Source organism: Trachemys scripta, chromosome 13 (assembly GCF_013100865.1).
Source record: "Trachemys scripta elegans isolate TJP31775 chromosome 13, CAS_Tse_1.0, whole genome shotgun sequence".
Classification (NCBI taxonomy): Eukaryota; Metazoa; Chordata; order Testudines; family Emydidae; genus Trachemys; species Trachemys scripta.
In genome coordinates, this window is record NC_048310.1 from 1,661,515 (window position 1) to 1,674,230 (window position 12,716).

At 55.0% G+C, this 12,716-nt stretch overlaps 1 protein-coding gene across 1 annotated transcript in view; it reads right to left on the reverse strand.

Moving 5' to 3' along the window:
- PHLPP2 (PH domain and leucine rich repeat protein phosphatase 2) overlaps positions 1–12,716 on the reverse strand; it is a 122,038-nt gene that overhangs the window by 89,831 nt on the left and 19,491 nt on the right. Inside the window, exon 2 of the mRNA XM_034788371.1 lies at positions 5,192–5,439. Within this exon, the coding sequence (XP_034644262.1) occupies positions 5,192–5,439 (248 nt within the window). The remainder of the gene's footprint in view (positions 1–5,191; positions 5,440–12,716) is intronic.

Consider the following 12,716-nt stretch of genomic DNA (forward strand, 5'->3'; position numbering starts at 1 on the left):
TAGGCGGGAAGAGGAGGCCAGCACAGGACAACAGCTTCACAGACCCTCATGTAACTTTAGTTATTGCCCATGCATAAAAGCCAGTTTTTATACATTCATAGATTCCAAGGCCACAAGGGACATTCTGATCATCTAATTTGACCTCCTGTATAACACTGACCACAGAACTTCGCCCAAAATAATTCCTAGGGCTTTTTTTTTTTTTTTTTTAAGAAGAAAAACACCACTCTTGATAACCCACCACAGCCCTTGGTAAATTGTTCTAATGGTTAATTGCCCTCACCATTAAAAATTTTAATTATGATTCGCTGTTTACAATTACATTTTGAGACTTATGAGTTATCCAGTTTTTACGTCATTCTGTATTTTTAATAAAAATGTCATGTAGTACCACAAACTCCTTACAGAAAGCTAAGTATATTACAACAACACTATTACTTTTACCAACCAAATTTGTAATCTCATAAAAGAAAAAATATCAAGTTAGTTCAACAGGATTTATTTTCCATAAACCGATGTTGATTGACATTAATTAGATTACCCTTCTCTAATACTTATTAAAGAATAATATTTAATAATACTTATTAAAGAAGTCTCACATCAGCAGCTCTATTATCTTCCCTGGGATCAATGTGAGATTAGCCTATGATTATTACCTGGTTCATTCAAGTACAGAAAAGAGTTTTGTCCATGTAGCTTTGGGAACCTGCCCTTTGTTGTTAGCTATAATTTTTGAAAACATTTTAAAGAGAACCTAAGGAATGAAAGGTCTTAGCTAGAAAGAGAGGCTGAAGAGCTTAGACCTATACATCTTACAGAGGTAAATGCTGAGAGGAAACTTACTGAAATGTGTATGCACTTAATGGGGATCACAGAGACTGGGGGGAAGATCTACTTCAGCACAAGGACACTCGTGGAAATTTAGGATAAATATCTGGGGAGCTTCTCCTTCTACCCCAAAAGGGTGATCAATATTTGTATTCTTAATCCAGGAAATGTAGGCAAAATCCACCTATGAGGATTCAAATGGTGGGGAATTAAGAGTTACTTGGGGTCCAACATATCTGGGGTACAAGTGACATCAGATGCTTGACTGGGTTATTTGCGTTCACATGCATGTGACCACATTGATCAGCAGATTGTGCGCTAAAATGGAATTCTCTTGGTATCTGAGAAACCTTGGGTATGGTGAGACCTTGAGTTTGGTGTCATCTTCCTCAGGAGAAATGACCAGGACCATGGACCATATCCTAATATCAAACAAATGACTACTAAGGAGAATTTCATACTTATTGTATCTCTATGGAGACTTCCCCCTTTGAGGTTTATTTAGGGGACTTTCCTGCTACGTTTACATTCAGAATTTTGCACAGGTGACATGCAGTAGTTCAAGAACTGAATTTCAGGATCAAGCTTGTTGAATTGCTAAAGGCACTGAGAGGGTAGAAAGTGTGGGAGTAGGTCTTGCTGCAATCAGTTTAAAGCTCAGGACTGGGTTTCAAAGTATCATTCACGAGACCAATTAACTTAGCTATTCAACTTGCCACAAATCAAAGGGAAGTAATGCCACAAAACAACAAGAAAAGAGAGGCTGGAACAAAAGTTCAAAAGGGGAATTAAAACACAATCTCTTACAACTGCTCCAACAATGCATCTTCAAATCCTAACTTTATTACGGCTTTGGGGTAAAGGGTCTGTGCTTTTCTCTAAGTGCTGGAAGATCACTACAGAACTAAGCAATGAGCCACTAAAGGCAATTTCATATAAACATTTCACCCAATAAACACAATTTATCAGCTGCATCCACGGCTCCATGCCAACAGCTACCTATATCCTTAGGCCTGGTCTATACTACCCGCCTGAATCGGCGGGTAGAAATCGACCTCTCGGGGATCGATTTATCGCGTTCCGTCGGGACGCGACAATCGATCCCCGAATCGGCGCTCTAACTCCACCAGCGGAGGTGGTAGTAAGCGCCGCCGACAAAAAGCAGCAGAAGTCGATTTTGCCGCCGTCCTCACAACGGGGTAAGTCGGCTGTAATACGTCGAATTCAGCTACGCTATTCACGTAGCTGAATTTGCGTATCTTAAATCGACTCCCCGCTGTAGTGTAGATGTACCCTTACTGTAACTTACCTATGCCTGGGTCCTGCAACTCAGACACATAGCAAGAAAAACTCTGTAAGTGAAGGGAGAGCTCCACTACAAGTCTACTCTTACTCACCTCACTATTACGATGCAATACAGAAGAGGATGGCACTGTCTTCCTTTTCCTGTATCAATATGCTGAATTCAAGCTATGCTGCATGTTCTGTATTCTCAGCACCCAATGCACAACAGCAGAAAAATCTGGGAGCCAAATGCAGAGCTTGCAAAAGTGAATGTAACATCACTGAATTCATTGAAACTGCACTTGCTCACAGTATTGAAAAGAAAGACAGATTTTTATTATAAATCCTCTTTTTATACAAATTTTCAACTTTCAAAGAGAATATTTTGGCTTGAAAACTGCCATTTTCATAGAATAGAATTGTTTCTGAAGAAACTGATCAAACTTTACAAAACTCCATTTTCAAGATTTCATAGCCAGAGCCTTACTTAAACTGTATTACACACTAGTATATATGCATGTCAAATCTCATAAATAAGTGACTAGCTTTCATCATCAATACTTGGTTTTCCATCATGAATTCCAGTGTGTAAAACTTTCTATGCCAAAACCACAACAGGACTTGTAAGCCGACAACATGTAGTGGAGATCTGGCCTGACATGAGCAATAAACATCTGGAGGGAGGTTCTTGGACAACAGTATTAGGGAGGTAAACAGATCATTAGGTTGAAAAAGACAGAAAGTTTGAGCCAACTAAGATAAGATGGAGAACACCCAGGGACCATTTATTAACAATGGACAAAATAATTCGGAATGTAGAGATGAGGTAAAGTCTAGGTCAACTGAGGACAATGCATGGACAGAGCATGTTGCACTGGGACTGGTTCCTACGAAGTAACCAAGCCAATTCAAAAACATGTGATGCAATGTAAAGTGTAAATGTATATAAAGGAAGAGTTTTTCTGTGCAACTCTGGATGTATGGTACATACTATACCCACCCCTACACTTGAGTCTGATCAGCATAGCTTTGCTGTATGACAAATAAAGGAACCTGAGTGACTAAATCTGGAGTCAAACTGAGTTTTTTGGATCCCAGAAAACTGGATAAAGTGTTCTCCTAGAAGTAAGCAAGGTATTCTGGATAAGCTGAGTGGAAAAGGTCTCAGAGGGAATCCAACACTACAGCAGAAAAACTATTAAACTTTTAGAACATCAAGACTCCAGTCTTTTAAACATTCCAAGTGAGCAATTTGTGCAGGAAAAGTTTCTATTGCGGTGAATTTGTGCAGAGTTTGGTCCCTGCAAAACTTGCACATAAAATTTTAATCAGCTGTCATGTCACAGTTCTCTCCTCCTTCATGCTCCCACACTTCTCCCTAGATAAAACCATATCTGGAATCTCGGGAACTCAGATGTTCTGTAGACCTAACCTCTGCTGAGTGAGCTATGCTACCTTGAGCATTAATCCATGCTGAGAGGCTGGGAAGGAGCTATAAGAAACATAGATTTACTTTTGAACTGAGGCAATTGGAAGCATCAGGCATCCTTCAGCTCATGAAGTCATTATACAATAAGTAATTCAGTACACACAGTTTTACACACCTATAACTTATTGTGAAGAAAAAACTTCAATGTATAATTTATGCAAATAATACTTTGCATCACTAAGAATTTTTGATAAAGGACACCCAGTCTTTCCTCCCATCTGTCAATGACTTTCCCAAACACACTGAAGTCTAAGACCCTAGCAGTGGAACTTTTACCAGGAACTGGAGAAGTGCTCCGAAGTGCCATGCCTCTCCCTGTGCATCTTAGAAGAACCACATAGATTAGGTCCACTGGGAAAAGTGTGGATTAGAGAGATTTTAGCTTTGTCCGCGAAAAGGAGTGGCAGGTTTACATGCTGAAATCCAAAGTCCACTGGAGGCAATACAAGGTCTAAATCCAAAAGGATGCTATGGCTTGTAAAGCTATGAGGAATCCATGACCTTCTCAGCACAAAGTTTGTGCACATTAAACTTTATGAGCTGAAGTCTATTTTCAGTGCATAATGACCTACGGCACAACACTTTATACACTGAAGTCAAGTTTTCTGTACATAAAACTTTATAGCCTGTCTATTTATACTCTTAGCATACTTTGCAATTCATTTTTTTTAAAAAGGATATTCCCAGTGAAAAAGCATTAATTTATAAAGTTACTAAGTCATGACCATCACAAAAGTACATACCAAGATCATTTCAGTTAGCAACATGTAGATGTCAAGATACAGAAATGATCATTGAAGGTAACTTAAAGAGAGATTATACATTCTCAAGAAAATTTACATTTGTGAACATTCACATTAGACATTTCCATGACCTTAATAACTCTGGCCCTTTTCGTCTGTGCTACGGTGCAAGTCGGAATAATAAAAGAAACAAAGATTATTTTAAAATGGGCTTTGCACTGAGTCTGAAGCCTAGTATTCAGCTTGAGGCCTAGTGGTAATAGTTAGATTTGCCTGTAGAACCTTCTACCAGCACAAACACTTATGACAATTGTCAATACCCCAAAAAATGATTAGCAGGAATGACAAATATGGTCAAGAAGCCAAGACTCAATTAAACATGGTCTCAGAAATAAGTGTGCGTAAGGAATAGGTGCCTAAAAAGGGAATCAAACCTGATGCTCAGCAGGACCTCGGGAGGGCAGGATGGTGAAAACCTTAACACTTAATCTCATTTTAAGGGGAATCCACAGCCCCACTAATTCCGGAGTATACATGATGCGGATTAGGCTATTAGTCTTATCTTGTTTCCAGTTCTGAGATTTTGTTTATATTAAACATCATATAAATAAAACTCAGTCTCTATGTATGTCTCACCAGTCATCATCTTAATTAATCTCTAAATAGCCACCAAAGAACAAACCCGTTATTAGTGACTAGTGCATCTTGCACCCAAAATTAATCATAAGGCTATACCTGCCTACTTCAAATCAGCCCTACTCTCATTCACACTCATTTGCACACAGCAAGAAAGCACTGCCCTCCATCCACTTCTGGAATTGAATTTACCTTTTCCTTCTGTCCTTACCTGACCAGGTCTCCATGGAGCTGCAAATAGAGGTTCTCCCTACCCTCTCCATCACAGATCTCAGATGCCAGGGTATCCACTGTACAAAGGACCAAATGCAGGTCAGAAGAGGTCGCAGTTGCAGAGTCTGCTCCATAAATGTATACACAGCCTCGCCCAACATCCTCTTTCAGCCAGTCTCTCTCACGGGAGCCAAACCGACTCCTCCTGTTCAAGCAGTTTCTGCTCCCATTGCGCTTCATGTTCCTCTAAATGACATCAAAAGTAGATGGTTAGCTGCTGGCACTAAGACTGAAATCCAATAGATTGCCCACTGCTTTCCGACACCTCCAATGACCAGCCAAGTGTAATTTCCACCTCTCACCCACCTCTCCTTCTGCTTCCCCAAATTCCCCTCATCCCTCCTGGGTTGCAGTCATCCAAACAGCTGCTTACTCCTGGGGGAATTCTGCGCCACTACACATGCGCAGAATTCATGTCTGTAGTGAGGCCGTATTGGCAAACCGGGAAGTGGGCGGGCTTAGCCGCCCACTACTAAAGGCCCCTCCCCCAGCCTAGCGGGAGGGACCACTGGACCCAGTACCAAATGATTACGTGGGACAACTAATAAAAAAAAACAGGGAGCGAGGTGACGGTCAGAGGTTCAAAATCAGGGAACCAGATGGGGACACCGAGCAGAGAACCCCGGACAGCGCCCACTGCTCCTCGAAGGTGGCAAGGGAGCCAGCGGACGCTGCCCAGTGGAACTCCGCACGGAGACGTGAGACCAAAGAGGTATGAAAGTAGGCCCCACAGTCGCAAAGCACCCCCTCGTCCAACATCTTCTCCCTGGTATTATAGATGGTGAGTTTGGCCAGGGCCAGGAAGAGGTTGACGAGGAGGTCTCGCGACTTAGTGGGGCCACGAACAGGGTGTGCATAAATAAACAAGTGCGGGGAAAAGTGTAGCCAGAACCTCAACAAGAGGTTCTGGAGAAGCCGAAAAAGAGGCTGCAGCCTGGCGCACTCAAGGTAAGCGTGCGCCAGGGTCTCCCTAATGCCACAAAATGGGCAGGCCTCAGGAATAGGGGTGAACCGCGCCAAGTACACGCCCGTGCTCACGGCCCCATGAAGGAGCCGCCAACCAATGTCCCCGGCGGGCCTTGGAACTAAGGTAGAATAAAGGCTGGCCCACCGGGGCTCCTCACCCTCCACAGGTAACAAATAGTCCCTCCACTTGGTGTCGGGGCGGGACACGAGGGTGAGGTGATGCAACGTGTGAAGCACGAGCGTGTACAGATAGTCCCTAGGCGCGGTTCGAAACTGAACCGGCTGCAAAGCGCGCAGCCGGCTCGGGTTATGGGAGCGGGGGAGCCGGGGGGGGTCATGGAACAGGGGCCCGAGAAAAAGGTCCGGAGGGCCCGGGGTGAGGGGTGGGCGGGGAACACCCTCCCGCAGGGCCCGCCACAAAAAGCCGAGAGCAGGAGGTGACAATGCAGCGCCCACCTCCTGGAGTACACGCAGAGGGGTCGCGAGGGTGGAGAGCCCCATGCGCCGACCAAGCGCGCGGGGATCCACCCAGTCCCCTCTGGTGTAGTCCAGGAGGTCTCCGACCCTGGTGGTTTCCGCCAGGACCAACCTCCGGCTCACCGAGGGCGACTCCGCCACCTGCACACGAAGATCGGGATTGTGCAGCAGGGGCTCCGCGAGGAGATCTGCGCCCTCGGTGGCCACAATGGACCTGGTCGCCGAGAAAAGCTTCCAGGTCCGGAGAAGGTCCTGGTAGAAGACCGGCAGCTCCGAGAGGTCTCGCGGAAGACCTCTCGGATGAAGGAAAAGGAGCTGCCGGTCGTATCGGAGCCCTCGGAGGCGGCGGAGGAAGGCGTGCGCTAACGTGCTCCATGCCGGACTACCTTCACCATAAAGGAGCCTCTGCAGGGCCTGGAGGCGGAAGACATGGACCTGGCTACGAAGGCAGACCAGGCCCTGTCCCCCCTCCTCCAGGGGAAGACTCAGAACCCCCGCAGAGACCCAGTGCAGTCCAGGCCAGAAGAACTCCAGGGCTATCCTCTGGAGCCTGGCCAGGAGTCCCGGGGTCGGGCTCAGGGTGTTGAGCCGGTGCCAGAGCATGGACAGGACGAGCTGGTTCAGCACCAGCGCCCTCCCCCGCAGGGAGAGACACCGGAGCAGTCCCGTCCATCTCCGCAGCCGCTCACGCACCCTGGCCTCCAAATCCAGCCAGTTCTCCGGCGGAGAGGGATGCGTGGCGGAAAGATAAACGCCCAGATAGAGCAGCGGGCCCGCGCTCCACCGAATGGCTTGAAGCGCGGATGGGAGGGAGCCCGCCTGCCAACCGTCCCCGACCACCAGGCCAGAGCTCTTGGCCCAGTTGACCCGGGCGGAGGAGGCGGTCGAATAAACGGCCTGGCAGGCCTCCACCCGCACCAGATCCTCAGGGTCCTGGACCACGAGGAGCACGTCGTCGGCGTATGCCGACAGGGTCAGCCGCAGCTCCGGCTCCCGGAGCACCAACCCTGCTAACCTCCGGCGGAGGAGGCAGAGGAAGGGCTCGATCGCCAGAGCGTACAGCTGGCCCGAGAGGGGGCACCCCTGCCGTACTCCCCGCCCAAAGCTGACCGGCTCGGTCAGGGTCCAGTTGAGCCTGACCAGACACTCTGCCTCAGCGTACAGCACCTGGAGAAAGCCCACAAACTGGGGCCCGAAGCCGAATGCCCGCAGAGTGCCCAGGAGGTACCCGTGGTCCATCCTGTCGAACGCCTTCTCCTGGTCCAGAGACAGGAGGGCGAACGACAGACCATCCCTACGTCCCAGCTCTAATAGGTCCCGGACCAAGTACAGGTTGTTAAAAATGCTCCGGCCCGGGACGGCGCAGGTCTGGTCGGGGTGGACCACGTCCGCCAGTACGGACCCCAGCCGCAGCGAGATGGCCTTCGCTACGACCTTATAGTCCGTGCTGAGGAGCGAGATGGGACGCCAGTTTCGTAAATCGCGGAGGTCCCCCTTCTTCGGCAACAGGGCGAGCACTGCTCGCCTGCACGAGAGAGGGAGGACCCCGCTCTGCAAGGACTCGGCCCAGACGGTGACGAGGTCTGGGCCGAGGACGTCCCAGAACACGCGGTAAAACTCCACAGTCAGCCCGTCCATGCCTGGAGATTTGTTAGTGGGCATGAGTCGGAGGGCCGCCGAGAACTCAGCCAGAGAAAGAGGCAGCTCCAGCCGGTCTCGGCCGCCCGCGCTGACCGTCGGGAGCTCGGTCCAGAGCACCCTGCAGGCCTCGGCGTCGGTCGGATCTGGGGAGAAAAGAGCGGCGTAGAAGGCCCTGGCCCTGCCACGCATCTCCTCCGGATCCGTGAGGGGGGCGCCGTCCTCCGCCAGGAGGCAGGTGACATGCTGTTTGGCCCCCCTCCGTTTCTCCAGGGCGTAGAAGAAGCGGGAGCCGCGATCCATCTCCCGAAGGAGACGGATGCGGGATCGAACAAACGCGCCCTGGGCCCGATGGTCTTCCAGGGCCCGGAGCTCCTCCCGCTTCTCCCGGTACGCCGCGCGAAGGGGCGGATCCTCGGGGCCGGAGGCCAGACGCCTCTCCAGCTCCAAAACCTCCCACTCCAACTGCCCTAACAACACATCCCGCCGCCGGCTGGCGCCCCGGGAGTAGTTCCGGCAGAAGAGCCGCGCGCGGACCTTCCCCACATCCCACCACCGCCGCGCCGAGGGAAAGGCGCGCCGCTGCCCCCGCCAGGCCAGCCAGAACTCCCGGAAGGATGCCACGAAGCCCACGTCCTCCAGCAAACTATTATTAAAATGCCAATAGGCCGGCCCCGGCCGCTCGGAACTGAGAGAGGCCGTCACGGTCACCAGGTGGTGATCTGAGAACGGGGCCGGCCGGACGCTGGAGGCATGGGCCCGCGCCAGATGAAAACGGGACAGATAAATGCGGTCCAACCGGGAGTGGCGCGACCGGTCGTCCTCCACCCGGACATAAGTGAAGGTGGTGTCGTCGTCCGGGTGGTGTTCGCGCCAGACGTCCACCAGGGAGTGATAGTCTACGATCTCCCTGAGGACGCCCGCGGCTGCCTGGGAAGACTCAGGCCCGGAGCGGTCCCGGTCCTCGAGGGTGGTGTTAAAGTCCCCGCCCAGGACCAGGCACTCGCGAGAATCCAGAGTGCCGAGGAAGGCCGCCGCCCGCTGATAGAAAGGCACGCGTTCCGAGCCCGTGGTTGGGGCATAAACGTTGACCAAGTTCAGAACCAGCCCCTCCACACGGGCCCGGACGTGCAGCAGGCGGCCTGGCACGACTTCGGCGACTCCCAGCACCTCAGGCCGCAGCCCCGGGGAGAACAGGGTGGCCACTCCAGCCGAATGGGCGCTGAGGTGGCTAAAATAAACCCCGTCTCCCCACTCCAGCCGCCAGCTAGCCTCGACGGCCGGAGCCGTGTGGGTCTCCTGCAGGAAAATCACAGAGTACCCCCCCTCCCGAAGGAAGGAGAGCACCTGGCTCCTGCGGAAACCCACCCTACAGCCCCGGGCGTTCAACGACGCAAAGGTGGTAGCCGTCATGCGGAGGGCTGGGGCAGATCCTCACGGGCAGAGGGACCATCGGCCCCCAGCGGGCCCCGCAAGATCCCGGTCTCGACTCCGAAGGACAAAAGGGAGTCGCGGAATTTGCGGGCCCGCCGATAGGCTGCGATGTCCCGCCGACCGGACCCCCGCCCCTCCCCCAAAAGCGCCTTCACGGTCCGGAGGACGAGATGGAAGTCCCCCCAGCGCTGAAGGGCGAGCTGCACCTTACCCGTGGAACCACGGGAATCCGAAAGAAAGAGGCGCAACTCATCCCGCAGCGCGGAGGGGGAGGCAGCGGCCAAGCCGCCGCCAGCCTCCGGCGGGGCCCCTGAAGGGTCCTCGCGGCCCACGGTAACAGATAAACAAGGGGCCGAGCTCCGGCGCTGCTGCGCTAGGCAGCCCGTCCCCATCCCCGGCAAAGGAGAGAGCGGCTGAGGGAACAACGCAGCCCCAACAGTGGCAGGAAGGGGGGGCACGAAAACCGCCCCCTGAGGGTTGTCTGCAGGCAACGGAAATGCGACAACCCCGGGGGCGGCAGTAACACCAGAGGTGGCAGAAGGAGACACCTCGGGGACAGGATCTGGGGCAAGGGCGGGAGTAGGGGCGGGGCTCGAGGCGGGAACAGGGACTTGGGCAGGAGAGGGGACAGGATCAGGGACGGGAACGGGAACGGGCTCCCCATCTCCTGCTGCCAAGCCGCTAGACTGCGGCTCCCCTCGGCCAAGGTCAGCATCCGAGGGGACGGAGGCAGCAGGGACAGGGGAAGCCTCAGGGGCAGGAACGATGGAAGGGGCAGGATCGGGGGCAGGAACCGGCCGCTCAGCAACGGCCGTCGCCCCGAGGGGCTCGGCGGCCGTGCACGAGATGGTAGTCGCGGCCGGGCTGGCAGGTAGGGCTAAGGGTTCCCCCAGAACTAAATCGGGGGCAGCAGAGTGGGGCGAGGAACCGGGAGCAGGAGAAGGGGGGCGGGACTAAGCCAGCACCCGGATCGGGGCCCGCTGGCGAAGGGTCGTCCTCCCCCTGGGTAACCGGGGTCAGACCCAGGGCCTCGATCTCATCAAAGATGGAGGCGAAAGCGGTCCCCTCGGCCCCGGCGACCTCCCCGCCAGTCACGGAGACAAAGGCCGCCCCGGCATCGGCGGCGGCGGCGGGGGGCACGGACGGAGCAAGGGCCGGGAGAACCGCTACAGAAGCCTCCTCAGGTGTGGGCTCAACAAAGGGGACAGAAGTTTCCCCAGCCGCTGCCACGGCATCCACGGTCTCCATGGCCGGCACCTCCTGCTGGGCACCGTCCGGGGGCGCGGAAACAGAACTAACAACGTCGGCCCTCCGCGGCATCTTTCGGGGGGCCTGCTCTCCCTCCTCATCAGAGGGGAGGGAGAGAGCCCGCGACCTGCGGGCGCCGCGCTTCCCCCGGACGGTCACCCAGCCCCCCGAGGTGGAAGAGGAGGTGGAGGGCCGGTCAGCAGGGGCAGGGCCAGAGGGCAAGGGCGATGGCTTCGGGGTTTGGGGCGGCAGGGTCGGAGGGACAGCAGGGGGGAGGGAAACCTCCCCCTGGGGCGGGCCCTTCCCCGCAGCCGGCGGAAGCTGCCCCGCCCTCTCCTCCACATGCCCCGCCGATCCAGGGTCGGCGACGGCAAGGCCCGCCCGCCCGGCCGTCTCCGCGGCCAGAGCGGGAACCGCGGCAGAAGGAGGAGGGGCGGCGGCAGCAGCAGTGTCTGAACCGCCAGGGTTGCCGGCGATGACAGGGCCGGCACCCTCCCGGGCCCCGGGGGTCTCGGACGCCCCTCCAGGCCGGGCTAGGGGACAGTCCCTCCGGACATGCCCCGGCGCCCGGCAGAGGAAGCACCGGGCCTCCCCTGTCGAATAGTGGACCCGATAATGGGCCCCCCGGTAGGGCACCAGGAAGGACCCCTCGAGCGCCACTCCGGCACCCGCCGCCGGTGGCAGCTGAAGCTGGACCTGCCGGCGGAAAGACAGGATGTGCCGGAGGGCAGGGTCCTTACAGCCCAATGAGAGAGAGCTCAGAATGGAAATGGGCTTCCCCAGGGTGGAGAGGGCCGGCAACAGGGCGGCGTTGGGGAGGTAGGGCGGAACGGAGGTCAAGAGCACCCGTACGCCCAGGTCCTCCAGGGGTTCCAAGGGCACAAACACGCCTCCCACCGCCAAGCCTCGTTCCACCGCCTCCTGCGCAGCGGCCACCGACGCCAGGAAGAACACGGCCTTCCCGTACATCTTGGAGGCCGCCACAATGGCTGTAGGCCCCACCACCCTCGCCAACGCCCGCACATAGGTCTCAATGTGGGGCAAGGCAGGCACCAAATGGCAACGGACGCCATGCCTCCTAGTCAGCGAGGGGAAGGGGCCGTGGTCACCAGGGACAGGTCCAAAGGCGGCGGTCGGGGCGGACGACGGGGCGGCACGCAAAGAGGCGGCGGCCACCTGGGCGTATGCTCTGGGGGCCGGAGGTGGAGCGCCACCAGAGCTGGTGGAAGGGACGGCAGGAGAGGGAGGGGCCGCGGCCGGTGTCGGGGCCGCAGCGGGGACCGTAGCCCCGCCCGCAGGAGGTCTAGCTCCACGGGCGGGGCCCTTGCCCTTCTTCCTCCCTTGGCCCTTCCTGCCGGTGGAGGGGGCAGCCGTGGCAGCGGCGGTATCCGGGACAGGGCCAGCCGAGAGGCCGGCCACTGGGGTGGGCGGGGACAACAGGGCAGGGGCAGGGGCAGGAGCAGGGGCAGGGGCAGGGGCAGAGTCCCCCGCCATCACAACCAGCAGCCGCTCCTCCCCTCTAGGCAAAAGACAAAACGAGGGAAAGGCAACCACTCCCCCCCGCTAGGCTGCAGGCTGGGGAGGAGGGTGCCAATGGAGAGGGCACACAGGAGCGAAAAGAGAGGGGTGGGGCACAGGTGCCAAAAAAGAAAGCCGGCTCCCCCGGCTACACTGGGGCGGGGGGGGGACTACAACAACAG